This window comes from Callionymus lyra, chromosome 5 (genome assembly GCF_982586985.1).
Source record: "Callionymus lyra chromosome 5, fCalLyr1.hap1.1, whole genome shotgun sequence".
Taxonomy (NCBI): Eukaryota; Metazoa; Chordata; class Actinopteri; order Syngnathiformes; family Callionymidae; genus Callionymus; species Callionymus lyra.
The window spans coordinates 14886339-14902802 of NC_141822.1; the positions used below are offsets into that span (position 1 = coordinate 14886339).

General features: G+C 38.5%; 1 protein-coding gene across 1 annotated transcript; it reads left to right on the forward strand.

Annotated features, from left to right (window-relative positions):
* Nucleotides 1-1767: 1767 nt before the first annotated feature.
* On the forward strand, nucleotides 1768-15795 carry vsig8a (V-set and immunoglobulin domain containing 8a). Its single transcript, XM_087791974.1, has 6 exons — nucleotides 1768-1837; nucleotides 3989-4164; nucleotides 5563-5758; nucleotides 5904-6056; nucleotides 9256-9631; nucleotides 15585-15795. Exons 1-6 carry the CDS (start codon nucleotides 1768-1770, stop codon nucleotides 15793-15795), a joined length of 1182 nt encoding a protein of 393 aa, XP_087648100.1.
* Nucleotides 15796-16464: the final 669 nt, after the last annotated feature.

The following is a 16464-nucleotide window of genomic DNA, read 5'->3' on the forward strand; positions in this document are numbered from 1 at the left end:
ATACAGCCTGTTTTTTCTGTGCCGCCATTATTACCCTCCTGTTGACGCACAGCTGAGTGTTCTCGCGGCTGATACGCACCCCGGAGACTCGGCTGCACGACGGCTGAATGCTCAGATCCATCTTCACTAAATGCAACGGAGGTCAAGGTCGTGTGAGACCTTCTCTTTTTTAAAACGTTATCTCTTTTATTTTTCGACCCAGGAGTCATTTTCTAATGGAGTTTATGGATTTGTCTTTCATGGTCCACGTGTCACACAAAGAAAATAAATATAGATATATAGATATCTATATATCTATATTATATAAAATATATACGTATAATAATCAAGATTGTTTTTGTTTTTTTGTTACGCTTTCTCAATCTAGTAACAATTAGTAGAACACAAACTCTATATGGGAACTTCTTATTGCGGAGAAAAACGGCACAAGGTTTTTCCCGAGTCAGTACTGAGAGACTTTTAGACTATTCATATAAAGTACTGAGATACTTTTACACTATTCATAAAATACTTTTAAGTATATATTTTATTGAGTTTTGTTTTGATTGTTTAAGCTCTTTGTGACCCTGGTCTGGAAAAGCACTCTACAAAAATAAATGACTTACTTACTTACCTTTCATATAAAGTACTGAGGTACTTTTACACTATCCATATAAAGTACTGAGATACTTTTACACTACTCGTATAAAGTACTGAGGTACTTTTACACTATTCATATAAAGTACTGAGATACTTTTACAATATCCATATAAAGTACTGAGATACTTTTACACTACTCATATAAAGAACTGAGATACTTTTACACTATTCATATAAAGAACTGAGATACTTTTACACTACTCATATGAAGTACTAAGATACTTTTACACTATTCATATAAAGTACTGAGATACTTTAACACAATTCATATAAAGTACTGAGAGACTTTTACAATATCCATAAAAAGTACTGAGATACTTTTACACTATTCATATAAAGTACCGAGATACTTTAAAACAATTCATATAAAGTACTGAGAGACTTTTACACTATCCATATAAAGTACTGAGATACTTTTACACTATTCATATAAAGTACTGAGATACTTTAACACAATTGATATAAAGTACAGAGATACTTTTACACTACTTATATAAAGTACTGAGATACTTTAACACAATTAATAAAAAGTACTGAGATACGTTTACACTATTCATATAAAGTACTGAGAGAAACTATTTAACAGTTTGTTTTTTATGTTTTTGTACTGATACCTGATATATTTCACTAAACTGGCAGCTACAGAGTTTGAAGAAAGTAGTTTCTGTTCACTTGAGACTTCCTGGTGTTTCTTTGTCTTTCTAACCGTCTGTAATACCTGGAAGCATCAATGAGGACGTTGACCCTTCGTTAACTGTGGATGTGTTTCTCAATTTCTTAATTTCCTAACACATGTTTTTTTTAAACTAAGGTTCTTGGTATTTAAAGTTCAAGTCATCAGCGGCTGCCACGATCACCATCCGTGTGTAATGATCTCGGGGGGAGGCTGAACAACAAAAGGTAATTGCACTCTCTGAGAAACGGGAAAAACAGGTGGAGCAAAACATCCCAATTGGAATCGGCGTCATGGTGATGAAGAGGTGGGAACGGGCGGAGCTCTAATGGGAGCCGCAGCCTCTGAGCGGACTCTTTGCAAAGTGAGTCAGGACTCGGGTAATGTTTCTCTCTTGTGTCTTTGTTGACATGTAGTTTATTTTAGTTTGACCGTGTTGGAGTGCGGTGACGAGGATGGAAACAAGGTCGCGCCACGTCCGCCGATGGACGTCTTCGCTCTCACTGTTCATCGTCCTCTGCGCAGGTGAGAGTGTGACAAATGGAATCAAAAATAACCCAGTAATAGAACCCTCTTGTATTAGGAGACCTAAGTAAAGGGAAAAAAAAACAAAGAATGAATCTATATAATCCTCTACGATACCCTGCTGGTGTTGGAACTCTTCAGAGAGCCCTATGGAACGACGTTCCGGCCTTGTTGCCATGGCGCTGACCGCACCACCAATTAGATATTCATATACGTATCCAAGTGACGCGAGAGGAGGCTATTACATTCTACTAACACTAAAAGTGTTTTGTAATAGATTTAAAATCTCTAAAAGATTCATCTTCACGGTCAGTAAAGTGACATTTCAAGCGATCTTCTTTATTTATCATATATTTACAAAGTTTTTAAGTGTGAGTTACATTATTCAAGATCAAAAATATATCACAATTTTCAACCTTTCAAACTCTTTGTGTTCGTTACATTTATATTATACATTAAAAATGGTTTTACTTTCCTCTGGTCGAGAAGATAAACCATGAGCCGCATGGAATGCCGGATCTGTGCTGAATATCAATTTACTAAACTAGAATCATTTCCTATCCTTTAATTATTTTTATTGTTTTAGATTTCAGAAAATCCACATTTTCATTGATTCTGGTTATTTATTTGTGTTAAGATGGTCCTCGTTTCTGTGAACAATGCTTTAGCTGTATTAAAAAACAACTTTTCTTTAGAATTAAAAGCTTTTTATGTTTTCATTTTTACATGATCTTTAATAGATTTAGTTAGATTTCAGCTATCCACAATTTTTATCACTTATGGACATTTATGTGTGTTTAGATGGTGCTGGTTGTATGTAAAAAATTCTTAATAAAAACTTTTATTTACATGAAAATGTTTGTCTTTGGACGGTCATGTTGTCATTTTTGTTAAATTCAATAATACAAATAAAAAAATGTTTCACCTAAACTTTTAAACATTTTTTACATTTCAGTTATCCACAATTTTATTTTTTTTTAAATTAAAAGAAACATTTCTTTTCACATTTTATACATGATTATTTTCCAAGGTAGTTGATTGTCCACAATCTTTAAACATTTCTGGATAATTATTTGTGTATAAATGGCCCTGTTGTCCGTGAACATTGCCCTCGAGGCATTTTTTAAATTCAAGACCTTTTAAAATAAGTTTTACATGAGCTTTTTCACGTTTAGATTTTATAGAACTTAACAACATTTAGAACTTTTTTACAAGTAGATCAGTAGAGTTTAGAGTAGATTCAGTTATCCACAAATTTCAACATATTATGGACATTTGTGCTGTTGTCTGTGAACAGCGCATAAAAATAAGTTTTAGTTTTTTCCTTGTTAATTAAAAAACATGTTGTTTTTTTTCACATTATTTTACATGAACATTTACTTTATCCACAATTTTCAACATATAATGGACATTCATTTTTTGTTTACATGATGACATTTTTGTTGAAATCGAAAAATTTTCCAAAGAAATCTTTACATAAACTTTTCAACATTTTTTGTATTTCAGTTATCCACAATTTTCTTTTTTTTCTTCTTTTTATTTAAAACATTTTCTTTTTTTCCACACTTTTGACATGAACATTTACAGAATTTGTAGATTTCGGTTATCCGCAATTATTTTTACCTTTTTTAATTTTTTTTCGAATTTATTCGTTTTCTGTTATCCACCATTCTTCAGCATTTCTGGAGATTGATTTGTGTTTCAATCAAGTTCAAAATGTCAGATCTTTCAGATTTCAGTTGAAAATATTTTCCATCATTTCATTTATTTATGTTTGAAGGTTCAACCTGTGCCTTAACTTCAAATCCAAACCGACTGTCATTTCATTTGTGCAGTCCTGGCAGAGTTTTGGAGGTCGTTTTTTAACAAAGCCTTCATAGATCTTCATTTCTCCAGTTACAGTGATGAAAAGACGAAGAGGAAAAATGCTTGGACGCGAGTGTTATGTTCGAGTAACCCTTCACCGAATCAGCAGTACCAGAAAAAAAAGCATTTAAACAAACTTTAACCACCAGTTGTGTCTGAAAAACATTTTTTAAAACCACCTCGAGTCTGTTTTTGAAACGACAAAACATCTAATGTTACAAAAGCTGTTGTTTATTTCTCTAATTATACCTTCAATGTGTCCAAACACGATGTGTTCTTCTGCAGACTGGAGATGCAGCCGAGGGTTGTCCATCACCTCCAAGGGGCCTCAGACGCTCCGCGTGGCAGCCGGCGATACTGCAGTTCTGGGCTGCTCTTACGAAACCAGCGCCTTTGACTCGGGTGCTCTGGACATCGAGTGGTCAATGGTCAGCCCTGACACGACACAGAAGGACAAGATGGTGAGATTGTTTGAGACACTTGACACAACTGCAAAGACCACAACACAACCGCAAAGGCCACAACACAACTGCGAAAGCCACAACACAACTGCAAAAGTCACAGCACAACTGCGAAAGTCACAACACAACTGCAAAGACTACAACATAACTTAAAAACCACAAAACAACTGAGGTGGTGCTCTGGACATCGAGTGGTCAATGGTCAGCCCTGACACAACACAGAAGATGGTGAGATTGTTTGAGACACTTGACACAACTGCAAAGACCACAACACAAGCGCAAAGGCAACAACACAACTGGAAAAGCAAACACACGACTGCAAAAGTCACAACACAACTGCGAAAGCCACAACACAACTGCAAAGGCCACAGCACAACTTAAAAACCACAAAACGACTGAGAAGGCAACAACACAACTGGAAAAGCAAACACACGACCGCAAAAGTCACAACACAACTGCAAAAGCTACAACACAACTGCAAAGGCCACAACTGCAAGGGCCACAACAGCACTGGAAAAAACACAACTAATTTAAGTAACACCACAAATGCAAAAGCAACCTAGCAGTTGCAAAAGTCACAACACTACTGCAAAAGTCACAACACAACTGCAAAGGCCACAACACGACTGAAAAACCACAACACAACTGAAAAGGCAACAACACAACTGAAAAAAAACCACACAACTGAAAAACCCCAACACAACTGAAAAACCACAACACAAGTGCAAAAGCCACAACACAACTGAAAAACCACAACACAACTGAAAAGGCCACAACACAACTGAAAAAGTCCCAACACAACTGAAAAGGCAACAACACAACTGAAAAAGGCACAACAAAACTGAAAAAGGCAACAACACAACTGGAAAAACCACAACACAACTGAAAAGGCAATAACACAACTGAAAGGGCAACAACACGACCGCAAAAGCCACACCATGACTGAAAGGGCCGCAACACAACTGGAAAAACCACAACACAATTGAAGAACCACAACACAACTAGAAAAACCATAACATAACTGAAAGGGCAACAACAAAACTGCAAAAGCTACACTATAAGAAACTAAAGCCACAATGAAACTTCCCAGAGTTCTTCTGATGGACGAGTGAATTGAAGAGAAAACTAGCAGAAGATCTGAAACAAAGGAAGTTCAGACGATCAAAGGTCGAAGGTCGTTTGTGTTTATCCTGATCCTTCTCAACCCACGATGCAACAACGATCTTGTCTCGGCTTCTGGAGATAAAGCACAAAACACAACGACCTGAAAGCTTGTTTTGAAGCTTCTTTTCTTTACCGTTGATTTTTTTTGAGAGTTATTTTCAATGAACTCCATCAAATCTAAAGTGTTCAGCCTTGATTCTTTCAAAACCCACGAGTTTGTTTGTGTTCCTGCAGCTTCTCTCTCACACCAGCGGCTCCACCTACGACCACGGCGTGGGCGAGGACTTCAGCTTCGTGTCCCGGGACCCTTCGCTGGGGGACGCCTCGCTCTCCGTCGGGCGACTCTCGCTCGCCCGCACCGGAACCTACCAGTGCAAAGTGAAGAAGTCGCCCGGCGTGGACTCGCGCAAGATCTCGCTGCTTGTGATGAGTACGATCGTTGAACACACCCTGACGACCTCGAGGTCACCGCTCACGACCTCGAGGTCACCAGAAGAAACCCTCAGGATGAAGAACTGTGGGATGATATTTGAAGGTTTGAAGGACGAACGTTGTCTGTTCATTTTTCTTCTCAGAGAAACCTTCGGTGCCAAAGTGCTGGTTGGAAGGAAGCGAGATGGAGGGAGAACCTGTCGCGCTCCGCTGTGAGTCAGCAGGGGGCGCCACTCCGCTCACGTACTCCTGGAGGAGGGTCCCTCCCGCTGCCGTCCCTCCTGCAGCCTCGCAGAGTAAGTGTGACCTCTGCTGAAGCCTGGTGGCTACTGCACGTGTGTGTGTGCGTGTGTGTGTGTTTGTGCACGTGTGTTTCTGCATTTGTGTGTGTTTGTGCATGTGTGTTTGTGTTTGTGCATTTGTGTATAAGCTTGTGCATGTGTGTTTGTGTTTGTGCATTTGTGTGTAAGCTTGTGCATGTGTGTTTGTGTTTGTGCATTTGTGTGTAAGCTTGTGCATGTGTGTGTTTGTGCATTTGTGTGTGTTTGTGCATGTGTGCATTTGTGTGTGAGCTTGTGCATGTGTGTGTGTTTGTGCACGTGTGTTTGTGGATTTGTGTATGTTTGTGCATGTGTGTTTTTGCATTTGTGTGTAAGCTTGTGCATGTGTGTTTGTGCATGTGTGTGTGTTTGTGCATGTGTGTGTCTTTGTGCATGTGTGTTTGTGCATTTGTGTGTGTGTGTGCATTTTTTTGTAAGCCTGTGCATGTGTGTTTGTGCATTTGTGTGTGTTTGTGCATGCGTGTGTGTGCATTTGTGTGTGAGATTGTACATGTGTGTGTGTGTTTGCGCATGTGTGTTTGTGCATTTGTGTGTGAGCTAGTGCATGTATGTGTGTTTGTGTTTGTGCATCTGTGTTTGTGCATTTGTGTCTGACCTAGTACATGTGCATAGGTGTGTGCTTGTGTGTTCTTGCATGCGTGTGTGTGTGTGTGTGTGTGTGTGTGTGTGTGTGTGTGTGTGTGTGTGTGTGTGTGTGTGTGTGTGTGTGTGTGTGTGTGTGTGTGTGTGTGTGTGTGAGCCAGTGTGTGTGCGTGCATGTGCATAAGTGTGTGCTTGTGTGTGCATGTCTTTGCGCCTATGTTTGTGTGTACATACGTGTGTGTGCACATTTGTGCATGCATGCTTTTGTGTGTGTACATGCTTGCTTGTGTGTGTGTGTGTGTGTCCGTGTGTGTGTGTCAGTAAACATGATTAGAGTGAAGATATATATACTCATTAGCTCTAAAGTGCTTGGATGAGAAAAGCTATGACTGTCAGAATAACTCACAAAGACTTCAGGGATGATTCAGGGACACACTTCTGTTCAAGAGATTGTCCATTTCATCTCGCTTTTTTACATTAGAGGAAAACGTTGAAAACTTTTAAACTAAATCATAACAGACACACGCAAACATAAATGGTCAGTATGGCTGTGTATTAGCAAGAATCTGGCGATCGGATACGTTTCGCGATACAGGGACAACAATACGATATTTTATGATATTTTGCGATACATTAGGAAGAGAATTTATAAACCAAATTACTCTTGACAAATTCGTAACTTCTTTCATTTGATTTGAAACAAAATATATGTCCATTCATGAGCTTTAAATGTTGCTGAAGTAAATGTATCCTCTCGACCCCAGCCATTCCCGGCCTTAAAGGATGTAATGACTGCTGCCATCTACTGTCCGAAAGTTTTATTGCAACAAAAACATGGAAATGGAAAAAAAACATTAATATTAGCATGTACAATTTTAAATTAAAAAAAAAAAAAAGAGTGATTTGAACACTTAAGAAAAAAATGGATGAATTGCTGTCACATGTAAATACAGCAATATGCGCTGTTTTAAAGAGACTTTAGATGCAAGAAAGATTTTGAGATGGCTTGAGAATCTGCCGATTCACGTGAGCAGGGTCGCGTAACTTTTAAAATTTGAAGTCTGAGACTAATCATCATCACTTTTTTATCTGGATAATGTCTTCATATTTCAACAGCTGTTCCATGTAGTTGTCCGTGTGGAAAAGTCTGTTATTTCCGCTATAATCTCCGCCAAAATTCCTGCTATCAAAACAAAAAAATGAAACAAATTTGAACGCTAAAGAAAAAAATGTATACATTGCTGTCGCATATTGATACAGTATTGTTAAAAAAAACATATGTATATACAAATTGCTATATTGACGTTATATAAAAACATGAATTGGCACAAATTTAAAGGATAATTACTCAAATATTTTAACGGGCAATTACTTCTTTCAATCCTGCTACTCATCTGGTGAGATTGCTTGAGACACTTGACACAACTGCAAAGACCACAACACAACCGCAAAGGCCACAACACAACTGCGAAAGCCACAACACAACTGCAAAAGTCACAGCACAACTGCAAAAGTCACAACACAACTGCAAAGACTACAACACAACTGCAAAGGCCACAGCACAACTTAAAAACCACAAAACGACTGAGAAGGCAACAACACAACTGGAAAAGCAAACACACGACTGCAAAAGTCACAACACAACTGCAAAAGCTACAACACAACTGCAAAGGCCACAACTGCAAGGGCCACAACAGAACTGGAAAAAACACAACACAACTAATTTAAGTAACACCACAAATGCAAAAGCAACCTAGCAGTTGCAAAAGTCCCAACACTACTGCAAAAGTCACTACACAACTGCAAAGGCCACAACACAACTGCAAAGGCCACAACACGACTGAAAAACCACAACACATTTGAGAAGGCAACAACACAACTGAAAAAACACCACACAACTGAAAAACCCCAACACAACTGAAAAACCACAACACAAGTGCAAAAGCCACAACACAACTGAAAAACCACAACACAACTGAAAAGGCTACAACACAACTGAAAAAGCCACAACACAACTGAAAAGGCAACAACACAACTGAAAAAGGCACAACACAACTGAAAAGGCAACAACACAATTGGAAAAACCACAACACAACTGAAAAGGCAACACCATGACTGAAAGGGCCACAACACAAATAAAAAGCCACAACACAACTGAAAAGGCAACAACACAACTGAAAAAGGCACAACACAACTGAAAAGGCAACAACACAATTGGAAAAACCACAACACAACTGAAAAGGCAACACCATAACTGAAAGGGCCACAACACAAATAAAAAGGCAACAACACAACTGAAAGGGCAACAACACGACTTCAAAAGCCACACCATGACTGAAAGGGCCACAACACAAATAAAAAGGCAACCACACAACTGAAAGGGCAACAACACGACTTCAAAAGCCACATCGTGACTGAAAGGGCCACAACACAACTGGAAAAACCATTGTCACTGAGACCATTGTCTTCTTTCAACGCGTCGACAATCATCATTCAACTAGTTCTTTGTCGTGTTCATGCTGCTGTGAGAAACACATATTTCACGTCTCCGTGTGTTTTTCTTTCCTCTCAGGTCCTGACGGTGGGGAGCTGAAAATCAGAAACCTCTCTCTGAGCTTTGCAGGACGTTACCTTTGTGAGGCGAACAATGCCGTCGGCGCCGAAGGCTGTGGCATCAACCTGAGAGTGGAAAGACGTAAGCTCAACACAAACGCAGTCCCTTGTCACACACCAGACACTCGAGCTGCGAGCCGGAGATACGACGGCGTCGTTCACTCTCACCGAGACTTGTTTACTTCAACATCAGCTCCGACGGCAGCCGCGGTCGTCGTGGGAACGGTCGTGGGTTCCATTCTTCTCTCCTTCATCCTTCTGGTCTTCGTGGCTCTGCTGTACTGGAAGCTGAGAGTCGCCCGTCGCCGAGAGAAGGACTTCTCCAACGAGATCAGGTACAAATCTCGCTGGCCTTGAAACCTTGGTCACGGGCGAGGAGAACAGAAGGAGAAACTGAGAACATCAGCAAAGACTGTGAAGAGGAAAATGAAAAAGTCACAGGTTAAAAGTCAGTGAAAAGAAAAGAAATATGGTCGGATAATACACAGTGAATTAGCATTAGCAAGGGGCCATTTGAGGTCCTTCATCAAATTTCTTGTGGCCCTGGCCTTGTAAAGGTTCTTTAAAAATAAAAGAAAAAGTATGTAAGTAAGTAATATTTATTTATATAGCGCTTTTAGAGACCAGGGTCACAAAGCGCTTAAACAATCAAAACAATACTCAAAAAATTACATACTTTAAAGATCAAGATAATACTGAGAACAACACAGGAGTTCCAGAAAATCAAGTATTATTAACATTTCTTAAAGTGCCTGAAAATGGTACAAATACAACTTTTAACCAAATAGTTTTGTGAAACATTTCCACCAGGGTGGTTTATTTCTTTAATCGTCCTCAATTTTTGGTTAAAAAAAAAAATCGTTAAAAGCTGATTTTTGCTTATTCTAAGCCCCGCCTCTCTGGTTATAGCTCAAACTGGACTGTCAGCGTAAGTTAGGAAAAACGTGTTAAGACATTCTAAAAGCACAGCTTTTCTGCAGTCGTTTTCAATTATATATTGCTCGGAAAACAGTCGACTTTGACAAAATGCCTCGTAGATTTTTGGCCGCGGGCTGTTCTAATGCATCCATTCCACAAAAATCACAGTTTAAATTTGCCGCAAAGAATTTTCGAGGTAGCCGAGGAGTTGGTCTTTGATGCGTAACAGAAATTTCAATGCGAATCGTTTTGATTTTTAACTAAACAATTTAGCGGGAATCTGCAATAAAGAGAATCTCTCTGGCAGCAGGGATCTGCCGATTCACGTGAGCAGGGTCGCATAACTTTCAAATTAGAAGTCTGGGACAAATAATTCACTTTTGTCTGTAGATAATTTCAACAGCCGTTTCATGTATTTGTCCGTGTTGAAAAGTCTGTTATTTCCGCTATAATCTCCGCTAAATTCCTGCTATCAAACCACACTAATGTCAGTGTGCGACAAACGTCAAAGACTGTGTCAGTAGACAGTGGGAGAGGCTACGTTTCAACATTTTCTTTTAATCATTTAACTTTTTCTGTTCCAAATATGCTACTTCTCATTATATTCAAATTCAATTTAAAATCTCTACCCTGACATTAACTAGATAAATGTGTCCTAGATTCTACACTAGTCATTCATTCAAGGTTGAAATAATATTCAAAACAAGTGCAAAAAATTAACTTTAAGTAGTGAAAATAAATGCTTTAACCAAGTTTTTTATTTATGTATTGATTTTTAGGTGAAATCAAATTCACATCTTTATTTGAATGTGCCATTTGTGCCATGGATTTTTCCATTTTCCTTTGGAGACACAATTTAAAATATATATATATATTACTATATTTTTCTGAATACTTTAACATATTTTTTAAATGTTATTCCTTAAATAAAATATTCTGAAGAATATCCTTATAAAATAATTCATAATCCCATGAATTATTTAAGTGTTTTTTGAAAAACAAATCAATTGATTTAACTTGATTTCGTAGTATGAAATGAAGGGTTTTTGTTTTCGTTTACACTGGCTTGACAAAGAAACTATAAATTGTGGGTAAGATAAATTAAGGTAAGTTATCAGGTCTGTCAATGTTTGTATGAAACGTGGACATTCCAGAATAAATATTATTACATTTTCTATTAGAAGACAATTTACTTGTCAATAACAATTGATCAGAAGCTAATTTGTTATTTGAGAAGAAGTTTTTTTCTGTGATGAACAGACTCAAGATCAAAATCTCGATAAACGAAATCAACGAATCCACGTTTGTTGTGGACGGGCAGTTGAAACCAAAACAGTGCTTCCCCACTTTTAGTAAAAAAAAAAAAGGAAAAAAAGTTCTCAAAGCAAATCTGGGTAAAATTGGGAGGTGTGAATCAGAAGCAGTTGCCATCTGCCCACGTTCCTTTTCTATTTATGTGAGCAGCAGACGTTGATATGTGAGCGGCGTCAGGCGTGGGAGGACGGCAGAGACTCCACACTCGTCTTCTACGCCGCTTCACTTCTCTTAATATTTAAACGGAAAATAAAAGTCGGATGACAAAAGAACCGCTCGATGTAGTTTGCGACTTGTTGAGACACACATAGGCAAACTTGCTAGCAAGATAGAAAGAGACAACAAAGACACTTTAAAACAAGAAACTCCCTTTTTTTATGCTAATATTTGATTATTCATTTATTTTTCTTACCTTCTTTAGATTAGTATTTTAATTGTAAAGTACAAGAGCTTCATTCATGTATTAGAAAATTTGATAAATTGTGTTAATGACTTCCAAAAAAATGGTGAAACTGTTGCAGCCGGTCAAATAAAAGGGATGTTTCTGTGGAGTGTGTCGGGTCAAGCTGTGCTGGTGCTCGTCAGCCATGATGACAACACGAGTGTTTCCTGCCTTTCACTCACGGCAGGATAGAAAATCAAGCAAACGAAAGGTTTTGGGAAAAAGTGAATATTGAAAAGTGGACACGGTCATGGTTTAGTTAACGGGTAAGCTTTTTGGAAACTTTTAAGTGGTCGAGAGATTGACAGAAAAGGTTTTTTTCAATTGAGCTCAGAAAGGTGAATGACAAGAGGAAAAAAAAAAGGTTAAAACCTGTGTGGATGAAACTCTATGCAACACTGTTCATACCACGCAGACTTTTCTGGCCATTTCTATAAAGTGTTGAAGAAACGTTTTCAAGGCTAGTTGAAGGAAAGAAAAGCAAAGTGATGTTATCATTTGTGATGCTTGAACGTTGACCCAACAAAATATCTGATCCAAGCCAAGTACTTCTTTTCTGTGGTCCTCGTCTTGTCAGTATGTTGTCTCTGTCTTGTCTTGTCTTAACCGTCTCAGTCTAAACCACGGCAGTCTATGGTCTCATCTTGTCAAGACTAAGATAATACCCGGGACCATATAATGTCAATACTTGGACAAGAACAAGACCAGATAATGTCAGGACTAAGACAAGACAGAGACCAAAGACAGTCAAGACTTAGACAAAACTGAGACTGTAGAGACTAAATTTGAAATTCTTGAGTCTAAGACTGCGACTGTCGAGACTAAGACAAGACCAAGATACTTGACTGTCAACTAGGACAAGACAGAGACAGTGTCTAAGGTCTCCGTCTTGTCTTAGTTTTGACTTTGTCGCCACAGTCTATGGTTTATGTCTTGTCTTAGTCTCAACCTGGAACCCGTTTCAAACTGAGAGTGCCATCTAGTGGTCAAATAAAATTAAGACACTGTATCATGATACTACATCAGCTGTTTCATGAGGCCTCATCACTACTTCAAAGATAATGGATCTTGTTTGGCCTCAATAGACTTTACTAGTACTTTTCTGGCCATTTCTACAACGTTTTGATTTTTAATGGGTTTTTTTGCCACATTTTTCAAGGCTAGTTGAAGGAAGGAAAAGCAGAATGAGTCATATTTGTGATGCCTGAACTTTGACCCACCAAAATATCTGAAGTCTGGTAGTTCTGGAGACCAGTCTCAGTCATAGTCTCGACAGTCTATGGTCTCATCTTTTCAAGAACAAGACAAGACAAGACCATATTCTGTCAAGACTAAGCTAAGAACGAGACCAAATACTGTCAAGACTAAGACAAGACCGAGACCGTATACTCAAGACTAAGACAAGACGGACACCATAGACTGCCAACACTCCGTCTTGTCTTGGTCTTGTCTTAGTCTCAACCATCACAGTCTTATAGTCTCCATTGTTTCAGTTTTAGTCTCTACAGTCTCAGTTTTGTCTTAGTCTTAACAGTCTATGGTATCCTTCATGTCTCAGTCTTGACTGTCTTTGGTCTCCGTCTTGTCTTAGCCTTGACAGTATCTGGTCCCGGTCTTGTCTTAGTCTTTACAGTCCATGGTTTAGGTCTTGTCTTAGTCTTGACTGTCTTTGGTCTCTGTCTTGCCTTAGTCTGAACAGTCTATGATCTCTGTTTTAAACTGAGAGTGCCATCTAGTGGTAAAATAAAATGATACGATACCACATCAGCGGTTTCATGAGGCCTCATCAACTTATCACTACTTTAAAGTTAATGGATGAGAATGAAACTCACGAGGACTCAGAAGACAAAGCCAAAAGATCTGCCAAAAATAACAGTTATATAATATTTCTGTTCCCGTCTTGGTCTCGGGCGACGTGGTCGTGAACTCAAGTTGTTCTCTAACCTGTCAGGCTCAAGTTTTCAAACCAGACGTCAGCGACTGAGAGTGTTGGATTCATCTCCTGGTGCTCTCACTCCCTCTGAGGACATCAAACCCCGGCAATTAAAGAGAGACATTTTGACATTTCTGAGCGGAAGAAACACGCTAATGCATGCAGCTGTCCATCATAACATCTTTCTGATCCTTCCCTCTGGAAATATGAACAAAAGTGTTGAGAAGCTCCTCCAACCTGGCTTTTATCTCCAACATTAACATGACCCTGCATTACGAGGAGAGAGCAGCAGAAGGTCGGCCAACAAAAGGGAAACTAAATATTGGATTCATGCATCCTGTATCTTAGCAACAAACTCCTTAAAAAAAAAAAAAACAGGCCACACTGGTTCTTTCTGGCTTTTATTTTGCTGAAAACATTTTGAAAGCACTCAAAAATTCCCTCCATCAGCAAGAACTCGGCCTCCTTCAGAGCTGAAAATGCCAATATTGTTTTTCATTGCCAGCCCAGAGAAGAGACGAGGAGATTCAAAGCCTCGGAACTTCTAGTTCAGATGCGCCGCAGGAGGCTTTTAAACATTTCCAACAGAAAAAAAAAACACTGACCACATACCTCCTGGCTCACGTCAATGAATGAAAGTATGGAGTGTATGATGATGTGAAGTAGGCCTGATGAGATGAGCGAAGAAACAGCAGGGTCTTAATGAGAAAAACAGTTTGTGACTTGAAAAAAAAACTCACTTATGATTTTACAGAAACACAAACATTAGATTAGATCGCTGTGATGGTTCTGATCCGACCCTCCATCAGCATTATATGAAAGAGTAAATGCATCTGAAGCATTTTGAAAAAACTTGTTTTTATTACCAAGAGATATTTTAGATACGTATGTTGAAGTACAAACTGATAAATACTTCATAATCTAAACATAACACCCACTCACTAAAATTAAATAATTGGATTTAATTTTTTTTTACAATTTACATTAGTGTTTATTTATTTTTGTGTTTCATCTAGCAGCCATTACGTCCTCCGCATAATAAAATCTCTGGATATCCTGTCGATGACTGGGGACGAGAGGATACAGTCGACTAAATCAGCTTTTAAAGCTGATGTTTGGACATATTTTGGTTTCTTAACACATGAAAGCAGTTACAACTTCGTCAAGAGTCATGTGGTCTGTAGATTCTGCAACACCAGAGTCAAGTACTCAAACAATACTACAAATATATCCTTGTTACTGCAGTATCGCAATATATCCTATTGTTGTCCATGTATTGTGATACACATCGTATCACCGGATTCATGCTAATTCACATTCCTAATATCTTGGCTTATATGTTTGAACAGTTTGACACTGATTAGCAAACTACAGGTCAAGAGGTTCACATGGTTCTGAATTACGTCCATTTCTTGACGTTAAATTTCTTTGCATCAGAATCTCCGACAGGAATATGTTTTGGCTTAATCGTCTTCTACTGTCAGGAAGAAGGTTTTTTTCTGACAACTTTTGCTGCTTCCCTCTAATGAGTCTTCCCTTGCACCTCTGCTAAAATATGAAACACAGACAAAATCCCCCAAAAAACTTGTGAAAAGCTGTGAAATATTTGACTCTTGCAGAATAATTTAACATCTTTTAGGGTAGCTTGTCAATCATTTGATTCCTCTCCTGTCACTCGCAGAGAGGACGTTCCTCCTCCTCAAAGCCGCCCGGTGAGCCGACACACGAGCCACAGCGGCGAACGCCGTCCACAGGTGATATACTGTCCAGTGGGCGGGAGTGAGACGCAGAACGACCACAAAGACGGAGCCTCGTCACTCAGGAGCAACGGCTACGTACCGATCTCATCCACACCGATGCCGTATGTGAGCTCCAGAGAATACGGAGTGTAAAAGTTTCAATTGAATTCAATTGAAATTATCTGTGCATGTCTTTTGCTGTGAAAAACTGGAGGAGCAACAAGTTAAAAAAAAAAACTAGGAAGGATTCAAAATTATTATATTTTTAATTAAGATTTTCAGATTTAGAGTTGTGAAGAAGAGAGTAAGTAAGTAAGTAAGTGAGTATTTTTTATTTGTATAACGCTTTTCCAGACCAGGGTCACAAAGCGCTTAAACAATCAAAACAATATTCAATAAAGTATATACTTTAAAGATCAAGATAAAACTGATTTCACAAAAGGGAGTTCAAGAAAATCAAGGAAAAGCCTGAACAAATAAAAACGTCTCAAGATGTTTCTTGAAGGAGTCAGTAGACAGTAGAGTGCAGCCATGGTGGAATACGTAGGGACTGACAAAAGAGTAGAAGAGAGCAAAAGAGAAGGTTTATATAAAAATAAAAATAAAAGTACCAAAATCTTCCCACCAGTACCTTCGCTTTTCTTGATCACTGGGATTTATTTAAGTAATGACATGAGCCGAACATAAAGGGATTAATAATTGTTGATGTTTTTACTATGCATTTTCTAACATGTACTTTAAAAATTAAATAATTTGGGGACATTTGTTTGGTTTCAGTGATTCTTTTTTCTCATTATACGGGTTTTTCCTGTTTAAATCTTT

Excerpts from the sequence above, each read along its gene's own strand:
- vsig8a (XM_087791974.1), top strand. The coding sequence starts at position 1,768 with ATGGAAACAAGGTCGCGCCACGTCCGCCGATGGACGTCTTCGCTCTCA. Across the intron at positions 4,165-5,562 it reads CGACACAGAAGGACAAGATG|CTTCTCTCTCACACCAGCGG; the intron begins GTGAGATTGTTT and ends GTGTTCCTGCAG. Across the intron at positions 6,057-9,255 it reads CCCTCCTGCAGCCTCGCAGA|GTCCTGACGGTGGGGAGCTG; the intron begins GTAAGTGTGACC and ends CTTTCCTCTCAG.